Source organism: Poecile atricapillus, chromosome 14, assembly GCF_030490865.1.
Source record: "Poecile atricapillus isolate bPoeAtr1 chromosome 14, bPoeAtr1.hap1, whole genome shotgun sequence".
In the NCBI taxonomy this organism is placed as follows: Eukaryota; Metazoa; Chordata; class Aves; order Passeriformes; family Paridae; genus Poecile; species Poecile atricapillus.
The window spans coordinates 6,889,535-6,913,383 of NC_081262.1; the positions used below are offsets into that span (position 1 = coordinate 6,889,535).

The window sequence follows — 23,849 nt, forward strand, 5'->3', positions numbered from 1 at the left end:
AGAGGTCAGAATGTGACTGTATTTAAAAAGTAAACAAGTAAAACCCCCCAAAACCAGAGCATATTAAGAATATCAATTAGCTTTTAAATTGATGAAATTGAGCTTTCTAGTGTATGGAGCTGTAACCAACATCACTCCCTTCTGGATTGGAAGTGCATTAAAATGATTGTAGAACTCTTAGGTGCTGCAGTCACTCCAGTCTCAAGAGGAGCTGGACCATTCCCAGAGGTGCTCAGTGAAGGCTGGAAGGCTGCAGTCTCAAACTCCCGTGCTGGGCATTCCAGTAGGACATACATAAAAGAATTTAAAGCTTCACCATGAGAGTAGTTGAGCACTGCAATGGGTTTTCCAGAGAAACTGAAGCATCTGTATTCTTTGAGGCCTTCAAAACTCAGCAGGGACCTCAGCAACCTGGTTGATCTCTGAAATTAGCACTGCTTCGAGAGTGTCTGCTCCAAACTCAGTGTCCAGAAGTCACTTCCCCCTAAAATTTTCTTGGGGTATATAACATTTTTAGTAAACAAAAAATATCACAGTGTTCTCTGTAACAAAAAAAATAAAAATGTTGTTTATTCTGGATTTCTACCTCTGAAATCAGCATGGTATAAGGTAATACGTATTATGCAATATGTTCATGCAGGTCTTCTTATTCTTCAGTCCATTTTAAGTTAAATTACATGTTGAATTTACACAACTTTCTGTCAAGTAAGAGAAGTGGTTTTGACATTCTTTATAGAAGAATGAGGTCTTTTTAAAAAAATGAGCAGTTTGCTTTGCAAATGACTAGATACCCTGTATAGCAAATAGGGTCTACAGTGTTGGCTGCAACACTTTTCTTCTTGTATGTTGAGAAATGGGCACTTGGTACTTGCCTTCTACTTCAAGGAACTGTAAATGCAAATATGAGCTCACAAAAGAGAGCAGACTGTAGGCTTCATATCCTATTTGTGATATATTTATGCAACTAAGTATTTTATGAAAAAAAATTTGCTCCTCTAGAATTTTCATTGAATGTTGTAGTGATTTAAAGATTAGAGCTGAAAAGGCAGAGCTCAGATGTTCAGGTTTGATAATTTTCTGACCACCTGTTTGCATATATTCTGCTCTAACACCTACCCTGTATGTTTTAGTTTAGATGCTTTGTGCTTTAGCATTTTAAACCCTTTTAGAGGATGTCACTATCCCAGTTCCTAATCCTGTTAACTGTTGTCTGTTTCTTTTGCCCTTCCTTCACTGGTGATTCCTGTGTTCCTTAATGCAGTGTCATGTAAGTCTAACTAGCTTGACTCTCAGCATTACTGCTTTATTCTTGCGCTTCTCTCTTCTTTTTAATAAATAATGTGCTAAAATAACCTTTCTGAATTCCACTAGATTTGTTTATTTTCAGACATCTGTAAATATATCAACATTAGGCTCATTCAAGCCAGCTAAGAACTGATGTGATATTTTTATAGATTTCCATTTCATGCCTAAGATTGTGTCAGGTGTATATTTGTATGGAAAACTAGCATGAATTCAAATTCAGAAGATATTTTGTCATATTTCTTAAAAAACAATAAAAAATATTGACAACTAATTTTTCTTTTTAATGATTTCTCTTCAGTGGACAACCAGCCTATGCTGCATTACATTCGAGATAAAACTGCAGTTCCTTATTTCTCCAACCTTGTCTGGTTTATTGGCAGCCACGTGATAGAACTGGATAACTGTGTGCAGACTGATGAAGAGTAAGCTTTTACAAATGCTGCTTATTGAATGGAAATGCTTTTCCCAGATGTCAATGGTGTCCTTATTTTGTCTTTAGTAGTTCAGTTAAGTTAGTTTTTAGATATGTTATAGACAGTTCATAGACTGTCAGACTTATAGATGGGTCAGACTTTTCACTCTTTAAAGCATTTTTTTTGATTCTTCAAGGTAACAATGCTGTGTGCCTGATCTGTGCTGACACCCTACAACTAAATCAGTTTTTGCAGCAAGCCTTTTCTTTATCTTTGTTTTGTTCTGCTAAAAATAGCAGATATCCAGAAGACACAACTGGAATTTTGTGCTTCTCAGTCTTACAAACTTTGTCTTTCTAACATTCTTATTCTGTGTCACCTCATTAGAAGAGCTTTCTGGAAAGATTCTAGGAAAAAGATTTAAACTAGAAAGATGAACCTTAATAGTGAACTGTCAGACCTGACGTGTCAGTGTAATATTCCACTATCAAATACAGAAATACTTTGTTGATTCAGGTTGTTCTTGGTTTGTCTTGCCACCCCCACCTTAGAGTGGGCATATGTTTCTTGCTTTCCTAAAGTGAAGAGGTAGGTGTTAAATACAACACTGAATTCTTCTTTCAAATTTGGAAAAAAAACCTCTTCTCATTTTTGTAGCTGTCTTGTGAAAACACTGGCAATGCAAAGCAAAGCTTTGTAAAAACAGGTCTTGTGAAAACTTTGAGATAAAAATTGATACGTGCATCCTAAAGAAAATACAGGCAACTGTTTAATAGTTGCATTAGTTGACTTCAGTGAAACATCTGCTTTAGGCAGTCTACTTGAGCTAGGTAATCTGTGGCAGGGATGCCCATAAATTTTTTCCCTAAGTTTTTAAGACTTTCCACAATAAATCGCGTATATTTTTTCTGTTTTTGCTCTCTTTTCAGGCACAGAAATAGGGGAAAACTGAGTGACCTGGTAGCAGAACATCTTGATCATTTGCATTACCTTAATGATATCCTTATCATTAATTGTGAATTTTTAAATGATGTGCTGACAGACCACCTACTTAATAGGCTCTTTCTTCCCCTCTACGTGTACTCATTAGTAAATCAAGACAAGGTAAGCTAACGCCTGCAAACAGTTAATTCTCAAAGGTGCTGCTTTGCTTTCAGTGTGCCAAGTGATTTGGACAGTAGGTATATGATATTCACGGTATCTATGTGTGGTTTACATGAAACAGCTTAAATAAGGTGGCTGTAGAGGAAGTACCCTGAGATGGAATTTAAGACCACAGCAGATCAAGTTTTATTTTAAGAAATGCTGTTTTGGGTGGCATGGTGGTTAAAAGCTCACAATAGTGAAGACCAAGAAAAACTGCAAATTTGGTGCAGGGTTTAAATTTCTGTGACACTGGGAGATGTGTGATTTCCTTTTCTGTTAAGGTAGCTTCTCTTCTGGCAAAAGCAGAAAAAGCAAATTTGCCATGATCTAAAAATCTGTCCAGGTAGAAAATACAGACTTTTGGGTTTGATACGCACTTCTTCTATTTGTAGAGAAGCTGTGTTTTAATGTGATATAGCTGGATTTATTGTTAAAGCATAACCTTTAAATTAAGTGTAAAACTGGTTTTGAGTGCAGTAGAAACTATTTTTTAAACCTGCACAGGTTTCTGTTTTTGTGGATAATAGTTCATGCTATCTGAATAGCTAATTTTAAGAGCAGTCTTTAATGAGTGTTAACTGAGAAGAATTTTTTGAACAAATAGTAGCATATTGAAAACCAGTGTACTTCTCAGATGCTCACCTATTTAAGTTACCAAATTGATTAATTTCCGTTTTTTTAGCCAAGGAAGAGTGAGCGATATGCTTATTCAGAGAATCTCCATTTCAAATAGTTTACAAGTAATGAATGTTAAAGAGCATGATGCTTTCTGAATATTTTGTAGCAGAATGTGAAACAACACAAATTTTGTTTTCAATAAAACATTAAGCCATATAAATTCTTGGTATAAATAAATATGCATTTTTCATAACTTTTTTTGTAGGGTGGAGAGCGTCCAAAAATAAGTCTCCAGGTTTCTCTCTATCTTCTTTCTCAAGTAAGTATGTTAAGTATTTGTCCTGTTTCAGAACAAATTTTGCAGTATTGTTGTGATTATAAAATAGTGTGTTTTCATCATTAAGACAAAGCCATAAAAGAAAATTTGTCAAAACAAATTTTTAACCTTTCAGTTTCCATTAAGAAAAGGAAAGTAAAACATTTTTGGCAGACAAAGTGTCTTCTGTTTTGAACTGTCATTTTTCTGAGGATCCCACTGCACAGGGTAACCTTTAAAGCATTGCACATTCATAAACTGCTTACACACCCTGACAAATAAAGTATAACAGTCATGCAACATGCTGGGACACAACTTGGTACAATAGCAGATGAAATTTACCTAAATGCTGTACTGCATTTTGAATCTACTTAAGCTATGGAAAATTTCAGGTTTTAATTTTTCTCTTTGAAAACCCAAACCCCAAAAACCACCACTACCAAAATATCACTTTCTCACAATATGAATTTCCTTATGCCTATAGCTTGAATATATAATTAAGTACTTATTTCTTACTTGTATCAGTTCCACCTCCTTTTCTTTCTGGAACTTATTTTCAAATTAGGAGTTTTACAGTAGACTTTTTATGTTTTGTAGAGAAAATGCATCTGTTCTCCTGATAATCTTCCCTGCATTGCTATGAGACTGGTTTTCTTAAATTACATTGTCTGAAAATAGTTTTGACTTGTGTTCATAGAATTTATACTTCTTTTTCTTTGAACTTAGAGTTTTTCAACATTCATTTTATTATGATCTGGCCCATAATTTCATCTTTTTGCTAGAAATACGGGGTTGGAGGTTTTTTCCTAGGGAAATATAATTTGATGCTTTTTAATTTAAACCTAAAAAATTGTTGTGGTGTGAGGATTATTTACCACAGATAAAACTGTGGGAGCAGCAGCTTCTTGTAACCAGAGGGATCTGCATCATACAGTTGTATAAGGTGACCTCTTTTAAAGTCTTTGCTTTCAGTGGAATTATCAACTAGGTATCACTTCAGGATTTGTATATATGTTCTTCATTCTCTTTAAAGAAGAAAATGGAAGTAGTCATAAAGAGCTGAGAACAAATTTTGTGTATCAGAATGGGATGTGATATAGAAAATGAGGGGACTGATTCTGTGACTGGCAGAGAAACATTTTTTCCCACCTCTTTTAACCTGGAGTTTGTCTGTGGCAGGGTGGGGTCTGCCAAACCCTCCTGACTGTTTATGTTCCTGACACCAGACATATGTGCTAGGCACTACTCTTATATTAGAGACAAGTGCTTGAGAGACTGGTGCTGGCACCTGAAAATGCACTGCTGGGATTTCTCAGCCACTGTTACAAAGGGAACATGTGCTGTTCTTACACAGGCCTGTGGACAGTCAAGCAACGCTTGCTGAACTGGCAGAAGCTCGAGTGATTTGGAGATTGTTCAAAGCACTTTCGAAGTGTGTTGTGACTTGAAAGTTTTATACAGATCACCACTACATGCTAATAATCACTTCCCTTTTGGAGGTCTGGAATGCTTCTGACTTTAATCTGAAAACCTGTGGAGAACATTTAGCTAAATATTGTCAAAGCAGTGATTAGATTTAATGACTCAGAAATTATTTGGTAATTTTACAGCTAGAGCCACTGATAAGGCATCCAGCCCTGATATTCCTGAGAAGGGAATAGATATAAGCTGACAGAAGGCTATTGCAGCTGGACCTGAGCTGGTTCTGTCCAGGAGCCAGGTGTTTGCTGGCCCAGACTTGTAAGCCTTGGCTTAAAATGGAGTAGTAGTGTAAGCAGAGAACTCTAATAAAGCACCAAAGCACTTGTGCTCAAATGCTTCAGTGCTCCAGGCATTGTTGTCCTTACTCTTGTGTTCTGTAGCCACTGTGTGGCTGACACTGACTTGCTGCAATTTCAGAGCCATAAAAGCTGCTTCTGATCCAGCTCAGCTCAGCATGGCCTTTAGTCATGAATCACTGCACAGTGATTGTGTGCACAATACTTGCTGGAGTCTGGCCAGTTGCTGGCACACAGGACTGGGGATACTGTGCACTGTAATCAGTTGGTTGTTTCTAAAAAAATAAATTTTTGGAATGGTTTTAATGAGTTCCTTGCTATAATATCACACAACTTTCCTTTCAAAGGTATTGAAGAGAGAGAATATACACTTCTCAGAAGGAGGAAAGAATATGAAGAATTAGTAAAACTAGGTAGCTTCAAAGGTAGGGAAAGTCAGATACCAGTGTCTCCTGTATTTTAAAGAAGATTTAATGAGCTCTCAGTGTTACCAGCTGTACTTATATGTAAACTAAAGATAGCACTTAACAAGGTCAAAAGTATGTTCAGCTAGTGAAATTGTGAAACTATGTATTCTGTAAATATGTCTGATATTTTTTTCTGCTCTTCTTTTAATAGGTTTTTCTGATTATACATTATGCTCCATTGGTGAACTCCTTGGCTGAGGTTATTCTCAATGGGGACCTCTCAGTGTTTTCTTCTAAGGTTGAGCAAGATATACAGAAAAACTCAGTAAGTGGCCAACTGTTTCTACTTTTTTTTTACGGCAAAAAAAATATTTAAAAAATAAAATGAGGTATCTAGAAACTGCTAAGCCAAGGTGTTTATGTTTAGGAGAGGAGAACAGCAGCAGACTTCAGCTTTTGTTGTTGGATCATCATTTTGATGGGACACTTCTATAATCCAGTCTTCTGTGTTCAGTTTTTATCTACCCCTTGGTAGTGAAATGAAAGTGATTCAGCACAACTTTCCTGTGTAATTTCCTTGTGCAACTTGTAGAAATGAGAGACTAAAAAAAAATACTTGGCTTAAGATTTTCATCTGAATATTCACAGTGTTTTAACAGTAGAACTGATCATCTCTGGATGCACTGACTTGTGCGTCAGTGGCATGTGAGGAGTACCACAGAGAGAGGGGAGCATGTCACTCTGTCATTGCCCTTTTACCTTAACGTTTAACCCTGGGTAGATGTTGCTAGATGCTGATGCTGTTGTTACTGGTTTCCTAGGTGTCATGTTTAAAATATTTTCCCTTTTGTTGTGGCTTTCACAGTTTGTGTAATGCTTACTTGTTACCTTTTAAAAGCCTACTTTGGGGATGGTTGCAAGTAGGGGGCCATGACTTTATTGTAACAGGCCTCTGACTGTAGTTCTGTCTAAAAATTGACCATATCCCCTCTTGACTGACAGCAGTTGGTGACTGAATGTTTAATTTATAACAAGCAATAGATTGGTTCTCATGTACTTTCTTTCCTAGTGGCTATAGCTCTGGGAGTTTCAAGGGGGGGAATACATTTCAACTCCTCCAAGACACATCAGCTTTTTCAGATTTCTTCCCACTAGGCATTGGAAGCTGTGTGGACTGATCTTAGCCAGTAGCTTTTGGGTTCTGGTGTTTTGTTCTGTTGACCTTGATATTTAGAATCTAACCTCTTTTAGAAAAAACTATGGTAGAATAGTAAAGTTGACTGAATTCTTTAACATAAAGCAATCTTTTACTTATGTTGGGATATATCTGATGTTCTGCTAGCTGCATACTGAATGTTGTGTGTTACTTGTGCAAAAGAAGCTTTGTTACTAGGAAATTTGTGGCAAGAGGGTGGAGTACCATTTGTTACAGAAGTGAGATTTTTCTTTTCCTGTCATGGTTACAGTACAGAGTTACAAAATACCTATAGCATGTGTTTGTGTGCTTGCACTTATGTTAGGAATATTATGGGTTTCCTATAAACTCTTAAGTTTGTAATACTTAATACTTGTAAACAAGTAATACTTGCTTAGGTTGCTGCTCCTTACTGGCCTTAAATATGTGTTCTCTTAAATGTCATCTTGGGGGTTCTGTTGTACCTGGACAGGTACTAAATAGGAGGGGTATTGGCCTTCTGCAACAGACCCTTAGAGAAGCTGCCAGAGGTGGAGCTGTGTTCCAGGGAGTGCAGAGCAGTGGGTCAAGGGAAAAACTTCCATGGGAAAAGCTTTAATTTTTAGTAGCTTCAACAATATTGTTGAATGAAGCCATGGAGAGGAAAGCCTACACTGTCAGAAGCCCAGTGGTGGAGATTGGTTATGGGCAGAAGGAGGGGAGTGCAATGTCCAGAAGAGCTCTGTGCCTGGCTGCCTGGGAGGGGAGTCATGGAGGGAGCTGCTCTGCAGGGTTGGGTGGGAACAACTGCAGGCTTTGCTTGGGCTTCCCTGCTGATACACAACTCAGTGCAGGCAGGCTCAAGTCAGCTGTACAAATGAAGGCACAGTCCTGTAAAGTGAGGAACTTTCTTGTTGCTCTGTGGTGGGAATTCATAGAGTGGGAAGTTGATTTTTTTTTGAGCATTACTAGCCATTCCCAGGGGCTGTTCTCTGGACTGTGAGGAGAATGAGGATCATTGCTGAGTTGTTGCTGTGGTGTTTTCTGTTGCAAAGAAATTGCAAACTTCTATTGAATACTAAAACCTACTTCAGAAGTTAGTTTAGAATTTTTAAAGAGAAATGGTGAGCAAATTTTTTTACTTTACTTTTAGTCTGAACATAGAATTGTTTTTTTTTTTCTTACATCAGACCCAAATTTATCATTTACTACTTCCTTTCTGTTCTAATTTGTTATGATAACCATTCTGATACTGTACGAAGCTTGTTTTAGGGATATCTGTGTATTGTGGTGAACTGCAGCTATTTCTAAACCCTTGCTCTATACCTAACACTGCTCATCTGTTGTAACTGAGATGTCTTGATATGTTTAAGTTGAAATGTAACTGCCAGTTTATAATTAGCAGATAATTTCTAAACCCAGACATAAGTAAGTAGAACCTCATACCTATATTCATCTTTCTAATAAGATAGATTAAGATGAAATAAGGTATAGAGTAAGGACTGAGATTACTAGATGCGGTCTTGTGTCCTCTTGCTGGGACACTGAATAAAGAACACTTAACAAAAACAAAAGCTGGGAAGGGTCTTAGTTGCTTTGTATAAACGCAAAATACCCCGAGTTATTTAGGGCAAAGAGCAGTGGTAGCTGTCACAACAGAAACAAGTAATACTGTTTACTGGAAATCAATTTATGGAAAAAATGACCAGCAGTTGTAACTGCCAATATCTTATGAAATGGCAGTAACCTACCTATGGAGATCTGCTGAACATCACTGGGCAGTAGTGACTGCCTAAGCTCCATTGAACAAGTTCTCAACATCATTCTTTATTTTTTCCCTGTGTTTCTGGTTTTATGCATCATCAGAAGAAATACAAACCCTTATCTCACAATGAGAGTTGAATATGTGTAGGCAACAGAATGTATTTAAACTTGTCAGGTATCACGCTAAGGTTTACCTTATTTCCTGTGAGATCTGTTTTCCTGCATCATTCAGATGTGGGCCAATTCTACCTAGTGCATGTTTCTTCTTTAACCTACTTTTTCCTTCCCGTAAAGGGTGTTACTGGTATTGCCTTATTTTACCATAACACATTGCACAAGATAAACCATTACTGAAAATGTGGTTGAAAGGCATTTTAAAGGTATAAACTAGCAGTACCTCAAGCTGTATAATCAATTTGTAAAATAAACCAAATGCTATGTAAATTAATTTTAAGTCTGATTTTAGAATGTTTTAATTATGTAGCCTTGTTGCCTTTAGCAGAAGAGAATATTTGTGTAGGGTTTTTTTCTACAGCATTCCTTCTTGGAGCAGACCATGGCTCAGTGTTTACGAGCACATCAGTGTCTACTGCTCTCTTTGCTCATGTGGCTGACAGCATATGAGATATAAAAGGATGTTAAGTACATGCCTTCTCCATAAAGAAGTAGCTATAAGGTTCTAGGAAGCAATGCAGAAGTAAGAAGTGAATGCAGAAAGGGGAAAATGTATTATGAAACTTGCATGCTACTTTTCTGGTTTTCCCCTAAATAATAAGACTTAAGGTGCTCTTCCCTTTTCTTGTGACTTTTCTGACCAAAAGCCATCAATAAGGGTAAGCTGGTCATTTTCTAACCTTCCTGTGTTGCAGTTGAATCACACAAAAAAATGCATCAGAGAGGTTATTGGGAGATATAAGTGTAGTAAATTTCACATTGTGGGGTTTTTTTGGTATTGTAAAATACTCTCCCCACTATGTGGCTTGTTTCAGTCCCAAGCAAAAAGTCACTTACACAATATTTCTATAAAATGTTTGAAAAATGTCAGAAGATTCAGAGAATCTAACTTTGTAGACAGCTTCTTCCCTGATCTTTTCCTAATCTTGTTTTTATGTATAGATGTTCCTAACTCGGTGAAGGGAAGTATTTTTTCAGACTTCTGCCCTGGAGTGTCTTTGATGCAGTCACCTTGAGTGCTTATTTTACTGAGTCACCTAAGGCAAAGAATGTAATCTATTTGGTATTTAATCTAGTCTTAGTTCTTTTCTCCTGTTTGCCCTTAAATTTTTAAGCCTTTAGGCAGTGTCAGCCAAATGTGATTGAAGTGCTGAGCTCTGGAAGGTAATGGGGTTTCTGTATACGTCTTGTTTAGTGTAAACCTGGCAGAAAGCTCCAAGCCATGTGTTCCACTTCTCAGTAACAGAGAGCTTTGGTTGATCAGTGTTTATGTTGTACTCTGGTGATCAGCTAGCAGGCCTAGCCAGGGAGAGAGGAGCTTAAACAACACAGCTCAGAAACAAGCTGCAAAATTGAAAAACCAAGTTTGTTACTCCTTTTATTTGCAGAGCTGCTTATAGTGTCTTGGTCACTTTCTATAAGAATCCATTGTTCTGTGTTGTTAGGATGACATATTCTTGGAAATACTTTATTTCTTCTGAGAGAAATTTGTCATCTAAATTTTTCTTGCTCAATAAATTAATATTCAGGAAAATGAGGTGTTGGTTTGCCATCTTATCCTGTGATAACTTTGGGTAAAACAGAAGTAAATTAAGTCTAACAAAGGAAGTTGTGTTTTTCAGGCTTGCTAAGTCAATGTCTGGAGGCCCAAAATGACAATGTAATTTGTTCCTAGTTGATGCACAAATTAGTTTGATGTTGAGGGAGGCATAAGACTCCAAAAAAAGCAAACCAACCCAAAATCTCACAGCATAGAGCTTTGGATTTTGTCCTCGCTGCTTTAAAAAGGTCCTTGCACCTTTCAAAAGGGTGTGTTTCATATTAATACACTGCTGTCAACACACGTGAAGGATTTTGCTGCCTTCCTCCTTTTTACAAAAGGTGTCTGAATTTTATGTGTACTATTTCTCACCCCTTCAAAGAAAGAGAAGACAGTTTAAAACTTGTAGTGATGAAATAGATAGTCTGCATCCTCTTGTGTCAATGAGGCCTAGTTTTTCATGATAGATCTTCAGGGTATATTGCTTTGGAGAAAATTGTGCTACTGATGATTTGGTACTAATTTTTTGTATTTTAAAATGGATTTGAGATTCATGAATAGTGTGCTAATTTACATTTTATATGAACTGAAGTTTCTTTATCAATTACAGTTAAAAATGCCTTGCTGTAACTCAGTGTAAATTCTTCAAATTTGCAGGCAAAGTCAAGTATCAGATGTTTCATAAAACCCACAGAAACACTTGAGAGGTCTCTTGAAATTAACAAACAGAAAGGGAAGAAAAGGATGCAGAAAAGACCCAACTATAAAAATGTTGGTGAAGAAGAGGAAGAGGAGAGAGGATCTGAAGATAACCAAGATGACCTTGATAAAAGTAAAAGTACAGAAGCAAGTTCAAAGGGCGTAAGAACAAGCACTGAAAATGAAGGTGAGTATTCCAGCAAGAAATGGTCCTTGCAATTTAGGTCCTTTTGTTTACTAATGGTCCTAGTTGTGATTTGTTACCTGACTTGTTCTCTTGCTACACTAGGTAAACATGGGACTATGACTTTTGTCTTATATTTTTAATACCAAACAGAAAATACAGAAACATTTGTGATAACTTCATTTAAAATATCAAGTTTTGATGGTATGTTTTGGGTTTTTTAGAAATAGAGATGGTAATCATGGAGAGATGTAAGCTGTCAGAGCTCTCTATCTCTGCTGTGACAGAACAGAATACAACAGATGAAGAAAAGAGTGCAGCTGCTTCTGGAAGTGAGATAACAAACTGGAACAGGTATAAAGGAACTGGAGAAGATTTTGCTGAATTGCTTCCTTACCTACCCTCCCCTTAAATCTTTTGCTCTTCTTAAAGGAATGTTTCAAATCTACTTCAAGTTAAAATTACAGGTTTTTTTCTTGATTACAAGTGAGTGAATCAATACAAAAGTGAGGTGTAGCCTCTCTGCTGCTCAGTTTTGGAAATGATCCTATTCCTTTGTAGTTTGTGCTTTTCTTTATAGCAGTTGTGATGCATTAAGTTGGTAACATTAAATTACAGAATATTAACACAACAGAAATAGAATATAAATGTTTCTGTCCTGTAATTTCTTAAACCCTTAAATTAAGATAGAAGTTTTATTAATTATATTTATGGTTGTATTTATCCATTTTGTATGCACCTATAAGGAAAAAAAACCAAACTGACAAAATTTGTCAGTCCAGGGCTGAGTTTGACAGAATTTAAGTAGCAATAGTTACAGGTAAACCCTTGTAACCTTTGTACCATTTCCAGGGGCCATTAATATGTTTTAGGGTTATTGGAAACTTCTACTGGAAATACAGTTTATAAGTGTTTCTGTGAACAGAAATTGCCCTGACTTCAAAGTTTAAACTTGGATATATTGACTATCCCTAAGATACCTTCTCACTAGGGATTTTGCATTACTGTTAATAGAATGTTAAGAAACCAAATGTGCCTGACACAAAAGTAATTGCATATGTGTCCATTGGGAAAATGCACATATTAGATAGGATTTAAAATTTATTTTTAAATTTGGTAAGTGCTGCCTGGTATTCCCAGAATCTCATTCTGTCTCCATTATAGCTTTGTAGTTTAGATTACATTCATTAATAAAGATAACATTTAATTTCATTGTAAAAGTGAAATTAAACCTTGACTTGAACTAGCTTTAAAACACATTGTTCTAGATTATTGATAATTTGACTAAAATATGTGCCAAATGGCTTTTAGAAAGAAATTGGCAGTGAGTGCATGGAATACTAAAGTGACTGGGATGCTCGGGTCTTGAACAGTGCAGAATGCTTAGAAGTGAGCTGCCAGTGCAGATGGAAAATGTCTGCAGTTCAAGCCTCTCTTGATATGCAGATGTGGTCTCACAGCATTCTGCATCTTTTCTAAAAAGCGACGTCAAAGAATGAAGAGCTAAAAATAGTTTTAAAATAAGGCTATACCTTGGATAGGACAATTCTGGCCTTTGTTTTATATGTGGGTTTTTTTTAAGTATCAGTGGATTAGTTGCTATAGCTTAAGATATATGTTATGTTATATGCCAAGTACAGCATTTGAAACAGCAGCTAAATTTCTCAAGAGACTTCCTCCAGTATGTATAGTTTCTGTCCTACACTGGTTGGAATCACTGAGCCTTGTGGATAAGGCACCATGTGAAAGTGGAAAATGCAGTTCTCTCTGCCATGCTGGAACTGAAGCTTCCACACTTGGAATAATCATTAATGCTTGTGCTGACAGTGGCTCCTAGTGTGTTGCAATTTTCGGTTGTGGACAAGAATAAATGATTTGAGGAACACCTGTATGGCATTTGATCTGTTGCTTATATCAAGCCCTTAGTAAAAGACTAGTAAAAGAAGCAAATGCCTACAGAGTTAAGAAATAGATTTGAAAATACTTACCATATAGCCTTTACTATGAGTGGAGATTTTTTTTTTTTTAAACAGTCCAATAGTAGCTGAAAAATAAATGGTAAACAACACAGATGTCAGTTAAAAATCTGCAGCTGTAAAAGCTAAGTCAAGCTTTTAATTTCCCTTAGCCCTTTTCCTACTGTGAAAAACAAAATAAAAAGCTTAAGTATTTTAGGTGTAATTTTATTTTGATAGGCCTTGATACTGGAAAGTTTAAGCTTAAAGACATGTTTTAAATTAGCTTCATTTTATGAAATGCTGTACAGCAAAGCTTTTTTCCAAAGTGTGGCAAATCTTCATGCTGTGTTGTGGCTTCTGTTGCTATTTTCTTAGGCTGAAGTTTTCCTGGGTCTGTTGTGTATTTAGTCTAAATGAGGGACATTGGTGAGGGGGATTCTTGGAAGTTGTTTCAGCCTCAGGTTATTGTGGCTGAGACAGATAATGCCGATAGATGCTGTGAAGAAGCATCTGGAATGAAAATGGTACATCTTGCTGCTGTAATGATTTTTTTCAAGCTTTGTAATTTCATGAATCTAATTAGTATGTGGGGGAAAACAAGGAAAAATGCATTAGACATCACAGAAGTCATTTAATACTATTTAATATTGGTGTTAATGGAACAACTACTGATACCTCAGTGGTTTTGACCTGGTAAAACATTGGCTTTAATGAGATTATATTAAATAATGCTTTTATATTACAGGCTAAGGTTTAGGTTGTTTTCTGTCTGCTTATGGTCAGAAAACAAACTGAGTGTTATCTTGCATTTAAATATTTTAATATCTTGGTCCTCTTTGTTCTTTAGACCTTGGAGCTGAGCTCATTTTATGGAGTGAAAAGCCCCCATCTGAGGGTGACACTTTGTAGAACTTGTTTAATGCTTAGGAAACCTGAAGGCCTTCTTAACTTGTTTTCAACATTGCTAATTCTTTAGGTTGTTTTTCCTTGAGTAGTTACATTATTTTGTGTTCTACAGTAAGTAAATAATTGGACTTCAGCACTTGGAGCAGTGTTGGACTTAAGCAAAGAGGGATCGCTGTCGGTGGCGTTTCTGGTAGAGGAGCCATGTAATCCAGGCTCAGAAATGCACAGACGTGCACTGTGGCATGAGCTGAGCAGGGAACAGCGTGGGCTGGGATTCTGGTCACTGCCTGCTTTCAGTAAGAGTGAACACTCTGCTCAAATGTGCCTGGAACTGCCGGGAAGTTCCAGTGCATTGTTATGCCTTGGGTGCTGTGGCTTTCCTGGGACACGCTCGATGTGACCATGAGGGCGCCACAGGTCTGGAGTGGGGATTGAAGTGTGGTGTGTTCTGATCTCTGACAGCCCTTCTGACCCCCAGGAACCACAGCAGTGAGTTTGTAGAGCCTGCTTTTCTACTGCTAGGCCCAAATACAGTAAAAGGTGTTTGCTTCTGTGACTTTGATGTTACTTTTATGTATTTTCTTTTAATGTAATTTAGATGATAAAGGATATTTTTCCTTTCACTGTTAAAGCATAGTTTAAAAGATGGGAATAAACCATTTCCACTGTTGTCTTCTGATGGCTGTGACACTTCCCTGACATACAATTTATCAGAGGCAGTTGTGAAAATATATTTAGTTTTTGCTTGTGCTCTGAACTTGAGCAACTGACTGCATGCAAGCCAGCTTAACACCAGAAGTGAAGCTGCCTTGCCATCAGGCCTGTTCTAATACCAGCTGAATCTCAGCTATATCTGATCTGTCCAAATGCCTTCTGGATTACACTGACTTTAGTTGTCTTTCCAAGGTACAGGTAAAGAAAAGGTGAACTTAACACTGTTTGTAACCTCCTGTATGTGTCATAGGTCACACTGTTTAAACTCAGGAAAACAAAGCTTATATGCAATCTATAAGGTTTTTTTCCTCTTCAAATATTCCCTCCTAATTAATTTTTCTTTTCTATAGCTGTTGGACAGTAGAATTGGTGTTCTAGAACCTAACTTCCTCTAAAATTCTGGTAAAAATGCTTACTTGTGATAGTAAGAACTCTTCAACTCTACTTAGCGCATGAGTTTTAAAGGAGTCTGTTTTATACAACAGTGATAGCAGCTCCTTAAATTTACTTACGTATGCACTTAAAACAAGTTCTGAAATGCTTCTGTATACTTAATAAACAGGCTACAAACAACCCAGTACAAACAATCAATGATTGTGAAAGTATTACATAATAAGTCCTGTTAAAACTCAGAATTATTGTCAGTATTTAAATACAAAGCATGGCTGTAATTGAGTACTCTGCAAGAAACTCTATAACAAACTCTTGTTATAGTGCCTGAAAATGTGCATTACTGTAAATAAAACTGCCTCTTCCATTAGCTATATGTACAATGACATAGTTACCCATTTTTCTATAGATTTTTTAAAATTCTTTCCAAATTTCCCCTTTCTACAGGCCTTTTCTTGATATGGTCTATAATGCACTGGACTGTCCTGAAGATGATTACTATGCCCTCTTTGTGCTTTGTCTTTTATATGCCATGTCACACAACAAAGGTAAGCGTTAACTGCAGAATGTAGAGTTAACTGCAAGGCCAGGGTTGGAGGAAACTGTAAACTCAATAGTCATCTTCTGGTTTATGGGGTTTGTTTATTGCTGTCCTTTAGAATGGGAAGCAGATCCCCACAGTCCATAATTATGTATTGTTCGAAGAGGTCTCCCAGCAAACCAGTCTTTTCTGAGAAATAACTTTGCTATTTTAGAGGAATATTATGAAGAAAGATGGGATTAGTTTCCATATATAACAAGTCAGTGAACATTTTATTTGTGTTGGGGAGGATACTAAATGGGGCTACTACAAAATAAAATTCCCATTTCTTTTAATCATATATTAACAGATTACTTAACCACCAAAGTAGAATTTAAAATCAGACTTTTATCTTCTCCCCTTTAGTCATTATGCTCTCCAGATGTACGGCTTGACATTGATTTGATTTAGATGCAAACAAATAATCTCAGAATTCCAGAAGCTGCAAAATAATTTGCATTTCACCAACCACTTCGGGATGTGTCTTCACCCAGTAGGCCCCATTTAGGGCTGAGAATTTTCAGGGATTCATCAGTGTTGTTTGGTCTTTGTTGTTCCTCCTTTTCCTTGTACAAAGTCTATACAAAGTCAAAGCTATCTTGCCTAGTTTCCTATTGCTAATTGTTCTTTTCTGAGAAAGCTACTGTGGTCTATTAAATGTTTGCCTTGGAGGACACTCCTGTTTTCTAATTTGCCTTTTTTGTCCTTCACCCCCATGAAAGGACTTGACTCAGTCAAGCTGGAGAGAATTCAGCTTCCAGCTCAACATGCTGAAGAGAGAAATTCGTATAATCATGTCCTTGCAGAAAGGCTCATCAGGATAATGAATTATGCTGCACAACCAGGTATTATTGCTTTTCCAGGGTTTAGTTTTCCTTCCAAGGTTAAATTTCTGAACATGGAAAAAAGCTACATAACCCCTTGTCTCTGAGGAGAAGATGACTGTTCAGCTTGCTCTTTGATGAGCAGTCTGTAGATATGGTTTGTGAAAGACTGCTATTGGCTTTTCCTTGGTTGGTGAGGAACCAGAAACTCTGGATTTGTGCTGAGTAGTTGTTTATATGCTCAGAACTATACAAGGATCTATTGTCTTAATTTCTACCTTCTGCACTTTTCAATAAACAAAAATTGAGATTTTGAGTGGTTTCACCTTAATGGATTTCATCCTGAAAATACAATATGTGGCATCTTTGCTTGTAAAAATAATTCCAGTGGAGAAATAGTCTTGAAAACTATGGTGTCCTTTGCTCATAGCAGTCCTTTGTCTGTCACCTCTAGGTGGTAGCAAATTTTCTTATACTTTTTTTTAACTCAAATTGTATTTTTGGTTCTGAAGTGTTTTATAGAAAATGTGGGGTTTTCTCTTACTTTTTTTTTTTTTGTGTGTGAAATGAGGGTTACAATATTCCATGACCTATTCCATGAAAATACTTTTGTTCAAGCCACACCTCTCCTCCTTGCACTGCTTGCCTTAGAATTTTAAATGTGTGGAACTGGCTTTCCCCAGAAACTGACACACTATCAAATTTTTGAATGTTTCTAGAATAAAAATCGAATGTTTGTTTGACTTGCAAAACTGATCTACAGCATATTAACTTGTTTTTCATCTGACATCAGCACATGTTTATGTATGAAGAGTTTGTACCTACAGCATGAGGAAGGAGTGCAAATGAGAATGTGCTTATTTAAGTAAAGGCATGTCTGGGGAGAGAAGTGCTGAGCAGGGGTGGAAATGGGGGATTTTTATTCAACTTCTGTATGCTGTGTAGAGCATCTCCTTTTCTCTTCCAAGAAAAGCTGTGCCTTATTAGTGTGCTATATACAAAGCTTCCTTTCACCTTGTAACTTCATCCATCCCAAATGTCTGAGGTCCTTTTGTAATTTCAGTGTAATTCCACCTGTGCTGCAGATTGATATAGGCAGCAAAACCCAATGTTTGGGCTTACTGTTCTATAGTATTAATCTTTGCCTTCTTATGGAATGGTTCTGCTTTAAATTTTCTTCTACTTTAAATTACTCTTTCAATTCTTTTTCCTTATAGCCATCAACATTGTAAGGCAGCATCAACACTCATCCCTGTCCAGGTGGGGGATGTGACAGAGGAGCAAAGTTTGAGAGTTGCAGGAAGAGTAGAAACATTAAGAGCATGGGATGATGAGAAGAGCTATAACTAAACTGCTGTTGTTTTGTATGTTGAAATTTTATTTTCACAGATGGAAAAATTCGTTTAGCAACTTTAGAACTTGGCTGCCTGTTGCTGAAGCAGCTTGTGTTTTCTAAAAACGGCAGGATCATAAAAAGTGTTCACCTTGATTGTCTTGAGGTGAGTATTTTCTATCAAACTGCCAATCACAGCATTACTGATGTTTGTCTTGTAGTACAGTTGAATAAATTTGTTTCATTTCTGGTTGCAATAAGCCTTAATGTGAAATTTGAGCTTCTAGAACATCTTTGCATTGGTAGCTCTATGCTGTGATCATGACCTATATTCTCTTCTCAGCTCTGCTATTTTAAATTGTAATTTCTCAAGCAGTTTTTTTGTTTCATTGTCTCTCTGAAACTTGGATGTTAGCTGTCTTAATAATGTAAAGAAAAGTGCTTTTGAAATAGCAAATAATAAACTCACATAAGCTGCATTTTCTTGGGTGTAAGAACTGTATTTTATCAATTTCTGGGATTAAGGCCATAAATCAGGATATTATTAGACAGTCTATTATGTATGAATTTTTGTGTGGGTTTTTTAATGTGACCAGTAAGTGGTGTATGTATTCCCTGAAATGCATTTCCCCTTTCCTAGGGTGCAAGGGAGGAAAGTGTTCATCTCCTTCGTCGTTTCTATAAGGTAAATATGCAAAATGTTGTAAGAAAAAGGTTCTTTACAGATGGAGAATATCTGCTGCCCAGTCTTTACATAGTGACCAAAGAAGCACCTTTTTTAAGATGGGAGCTCCAAGTTTGTGAGAAGGAAATGTTCTCTTGCAGAATTCCTCTCTTTTCCACCCTTCCCATACCACCCTGACATATGTCACAAAGGGCTATTGGAAGGCTCACAGAGTTTGTACTGGACATCAAGTTTATTATTGACAGTAATATGGAATATGTTTGGTTTTGACATTACTTTTTGTTTGTATCATATCAGAAATGATGATCTAAAGTTTTACTTAATTTTTTTTTTCCTTATTGGATACCTTTGCAGCTTTTTACCTTTGTGTGTGTGTTGTAAACAATGAAAGAAATTAAATCTTTTAGCCCTAGGCATTAACTTCTGTATAAGAAGCAGTAAATCCGTGACAGATTTCAAGTGTCTGAAATGTCTTCCTGTTTTTCTTAAAATTCTCTTGAAGGATGTTTGCTCAATGTGGCTTACAGAAAATAAGTAACTTGTGGTGGGTTGACCTTGGCTGGCTGCTAGAGGTCCACTCAGCTGTTCTCTCAGTGCCCTTCCTCAACAGGATGGAGGGAGAATAGAATATCTTGTCAAGATCAAGAACAGGGAGGTCACTTGCCAGTTACAGTCATGGGCAAAACTGACTCAACTTCACAGAAATTATTTTATAGCCAAAAAAAGTAAATTTAGATAGTGAGAAACAAAGACAAATTAAAACACTGCTGTCCCTCACCTCTCTTTTCCCAGGCTCAGCTTCATTGTTGCTCTTCAGCCTTTTGCCCCTGTAAGTGATGCAGGGGCAACAGGAAGTAGGGATTTGGTGTCAGTCCACAACAGCTTCTCTCTGTTGCTCCCTCTTCACATTTTCCCCTGCCCCGTGTGTGTCCCCTCCTCCATGGGCTTCAGGACAATTGCTTCAGTGTGGGTCCTGCAGAGTGCAGCTCCTTCAGAGCACACCTGCCTGCTGCTGTAGTGTTGGTACCTGCTCCACCATGGTCCTCCAGGGGCTGCAGGGGAACTTCTCCCTTTCTTAAATGTGTTTTTCTAGAGGTGCCAGCAGTGCTGCTGAGGGGCTCAGCAGTGGCCTGCAGCCCCAGCCTCCCTTCACAGACACACTGTACAGAGCCAAACCTCACAGACTCCCAAACAGCAAGGCTTCATGGGATGTCCATATTCTTTCCTTTGGAAGGGAGAAGAAATCTTTCTGGATATGTTTGAAGATGAATACCGGAGTATGACAGTAAGTGAGACCCCTTTTGCCCTGGTAAATCCTCAAACCCAGATACAGCACAGGAACAAGAAAGAGTTCTGATAGCTTCTGATGACACTGGGGTCTTTATTGCTGGGAGTAGGATAACAAAATGTGGGTGGTGCTTTTGTCTCTGAGAAGTCATATCTACACTTACGTAAATTATTTATGTGAAACTTCACAGCTCTTTATTTAATAAACTTTCATTACTTTCCAAAATTGAGTATACAAAAATTGCCTCAGCATAATAAATGGGACTTAATTTATTTTCCTTAAAGTAAAAATTTAAAATCAAACCTGGAAGAATTTGGGTTGTAGTATTTCATGGGAATTCCAAGCACAGAAAATCCTCAAAATCCTGTGCATGCAGACTTAGACATGAACAAAGGGTTTGACCTGAGACCTTGGAAAAGGTCTTTAAATCCAGCAGGATTTAGAAACCATGAGTAAGAGTGTGGAGTTTTAGTTTAGATAGAAAAGACATTAAGATGGGTAGTAGAAAGTTTTAAGGTTTTAAAAGTTAAGATACAGAAGTAGTTATAAAGGTAATAAGTTTGAGGTGTAGCAAATAGTTCCTTATGCCATTGTATGATTGGTTAAGGATGTCTGCACTGCAGCGAAGATGTATGAGTTAGCTGTTGGTGTAGAAGTAAAAGCATTCTTTTGTGGGAGAAGTTGATTAGCTCATTAACCTTTAAAAGACCTTGTAACCTGTGGTCTTGTGTCCACTGGCCACAAACATCTAGTGAATACAGTGAAGATGCTCTCACACCTTCATGAGATTGTAGAGCAAAATAAATCGTGCTTTAAGATGTCTCCCAGTAGTCCCACCTCACTGAATATCCTGGTAGTATTTGGGAAATATATTTTCTGTAATCTCGAGTTTTTCCTGTGTTTTATTTGTGTGAAAAGTTTGGCAGTGTATCTGGGAACAATGAGAGATTGCATGTAAGGACTTTTAAATAAGACATGGCATTAAAAATTCTCAGAATTTTAGAGTACAGAGCAATGAGTTGCATTTGAAACTAAAGAGGCAAATGCTTATTGTTCTGTATGGTAACCAGTGCTACAATATTTTTATAGATGAAACCTATGAATGTAGAATACCTGATGATGGATGCCTCAATCTTGCTACCCCCAACGGGGACACCACTGACTGGGATTGATTTTGTGAAAAGATTGCCTTGTGGAGATGTGGAAAGAACACGAAGAGTAAGACTGTTTTTCTTACATTTGTTCATGACAAAATGATGCCAAAATCATTGAGCAATTCTAGGAATACAAATACTTTTCTTTGTAAATTGCTTGATTGGAAGCTTCATCCATAGAATCCTAAAAGCTTGATGAAGACAGGTCTGTGTAGAGTATATAATAATTACCTGCTCCAGGGGAGAAACTTCTGATTTCTTGTGTCTAGTCAATGCAACATGTTCTTGCATTGGGGTTTAAATTTTTCAGACCATTCAGAAAGCTACATACAAAGGCATTTTGATGACACTTAAATATGTTGTCAGCTTCTTTTGTGATCCGCTATCTCAGTCCTATCTCTTAATTATATTCCTGTAGTATGAATCTCCATGTAAGACTGACTGGCTTTGTATTGCTCATATTTCTAGACATGGCAAAAATTTAATTTGACTTGAGAGTTCATCTTGCCAAGGTAATTTGTGATAATTTGAGAATGAGGAGAGAACCAGTAAAGTATCTATTTTTGTGACTGACACAATATGTGGAGGTGATACTGACCTGAACGGCAACATCCTTATTTCCGTTCCCGGTCCTTATCTGGCTGTGTCCTGGAGGCCTTGCAGTGTCAGTAAGTCTAAGAGATATGTTACTGCACAAAATCATTATTTGGAAAGTGCTGTTCTCTGAGTTTCTTTGCATTTGTATAAGTGTATTATACAAGTATATTCAAGTACTCTTGAAGAAAAAAAAAAGTATTTCCAGGAATCTTCTGAAAAGGTTTGTTTTCATTGCTTATAAGCCACACAGCTTTCATTATCACAGCAAGTTGTTTGATAGAATACAGTGAATTCTTTTAAAAGGTATTATTTTTAGACAGCAGAAATGCTTCCTGGAATTCTCTCTTAGGCAGTTAACAGAAGGATACTTAGAAATACACATTAGTGGAAAATGACTGTTCCAGGATTTTCATGTTCTAATATAAGGAATAGCTTAACTTCTGTTGATGGAAATAAAAAAATCAATACAAATATTCCTGTAGATCCTTTGGGATGAAAAGGTCTCTATCATCAACAAGAATTCCCAGAATGATTCCTTGTTGGTGCTCCTCCCCCAGTCACATTGCACTCAGGTTATAATATCTTCTCAGTTCCTGTGCTGCTTCCTTCCAGCCAGGCTGCGTCACTCGGCTGAATTGTCACAGCAAAATGCTGGACTCAGGTGTACCTTGTGACACTGCTGCTGCCACTCAACCTGCTAAGGTTCTAATGATGGTTTCAAATGCAAAAATATTTGATTCTGAGTATGCTCTGACACGATTTTAAAAAGTTTTCAAGTTTTATTTCACTAGCAAGGGAACTGATTATATTGTAAGTTCTTAGCTGTTAGGATCTTACTTCCTTGCTATAGAAAATCCGAATGGCAGCTTTTCTGCTCTTTAAAAACTTCAGAAACTCTCAAAAATCTCAGTTTATGAGAAGTTCTTGAAGTACTAAGAACATGGAAGAACATGATACATGGCTTCCCTCTCTTCATCCCTGTTCTGCCAGAAATTTCTGGAAGCACTGCCAGTAGAGAGCTGGCCAAGCACTCACAGTTCTGCTTCACAGGAGCCACCATTCTGTTGATTTTAAAAATAGAGGAGTGAAGGGTTTTCCCTTCAAGCACTTCAGATTTGTTTTTCCTAATACTTCCTGCAATCTGGGAGTTTCTGGGCACTGCAGCTGTACATGAATTCAATGCTCTTACTGTAAGGCAGCAGTTAATTTACAGTATGCCACAGAATTACTGTGTAGGAAACTCTTAAAAAGCAGAACACCGGAAGTAATAAAAAATGATTTTTCATTTGCTATACTAAAAATGCTCTTCTTGTAGGGAATAAGGATTATAAATGGTGCCTTTCAAAATGTGGCTAATAAAATGATTGTTCTTTGACACTTTGGGTCTTTGCATACCATATGTCATGAATTTGTAAACCAAAGATAGCATATTCATTTCACAGAGGAGCTGTTGAAAGTTTCTTGGGGCAGTTGCAGCTTTCAGAATGTTTTACCCTGATGAAGACCTCCTGAGAATATAAATTAAGTGCTCCAAGAATGTTACATTATATGTGGCCAGTTTTGGTGAGCGCAGCAAATTAAAATGCAGAAATCCCCACTCTTTCTCTCTTAAATTGTAGACTTCTTAGCTGGACTTGGCCAGAAAGGTTATTACTGTTTCAGTTCAAAGTTCAAAATGTGAGTTCTTGAAGGTTGGTTGTGTAGGTGTCTGTAGCATAGAAGTGTTGCAAATATAATCAGTCTTAAAATAATGATTAATGAAAAATATTCCAAGATTATTTTTTCTTAAACAGCTCCTTTAATTGTTTCCCTGTTAGTCACAATCTCTATAAGAGTTCCAGTGAGAGAAAAGTTCTGCTGCTTCTATTTTACTGAAAATAAGTAGCATGTTTCAGCTTTTCA

The 23,849-nt window shown here is 37.0% G+C and overlaps 1 protein-coding gene across 6 annotated transcripts in view; it reads left to right on the plus strand.

The window, feature by feature from the left end:
• CLEC16A (C-type lectin domain containing 16A) overlaps positions 1 to 23,849 on the plus strand; it is a 57,606-nt gene that overhangs the window by 9,244 nt on the left and 24,513 nt on the right. For all 6 annotated transcript variants that reach the window (XM_058849530.1, XM_058849534.1, XM_058849527.1 and 3 more), the window contains 12 exons: positions 1,604 to 1,727; positions 2,648 to 2,822; positions 3,748 to 3,801; positions 6,195 to 6,308; positions 11,293 to 11,521; positions 11,743 to 11,872; positions 15,934 to 16,034; positions 16,789 to 16,911; positions 18,280 to 18,389; positions 18,864 to 18,908; positions 20,143 to 20,193; positions 21,286 to 21,414. In XM_058849530.1, the coding sequence (XP_058705513.1) occupies positions 1,604 to 1,727; positions 2,648 to 2,822; positions 3,748 to 3,801; positions 6,195 to 6,308; positions 11,293 to 11,521; positions 11,743 to 11,872; positions 15,934 to 16,034; positions 16,789 to 16,911; positions 18,280 to 18,389; positions 18,864 to 18,908; positions 20,143 to 20,193; positions 21,286 to 21,414 (1,385 nt within the window). The remainder of the gene's footprint in view (positions 1 to 1,603; positions 1,728 to 2,647; positions 2,823 to 3,747; positions 3,802 to 6,194; positions 6,309 to 11,292; positions 11,522 to 11,742; positions 11,873 to 15,933; positions 16,035 to 16,788; positions 16,912 to 18,279; positions 18,390 to 18,863; positions 18,909 to 20,142; positions 20,194 to 21,285; positions 21,415 to 23,849) is intronic.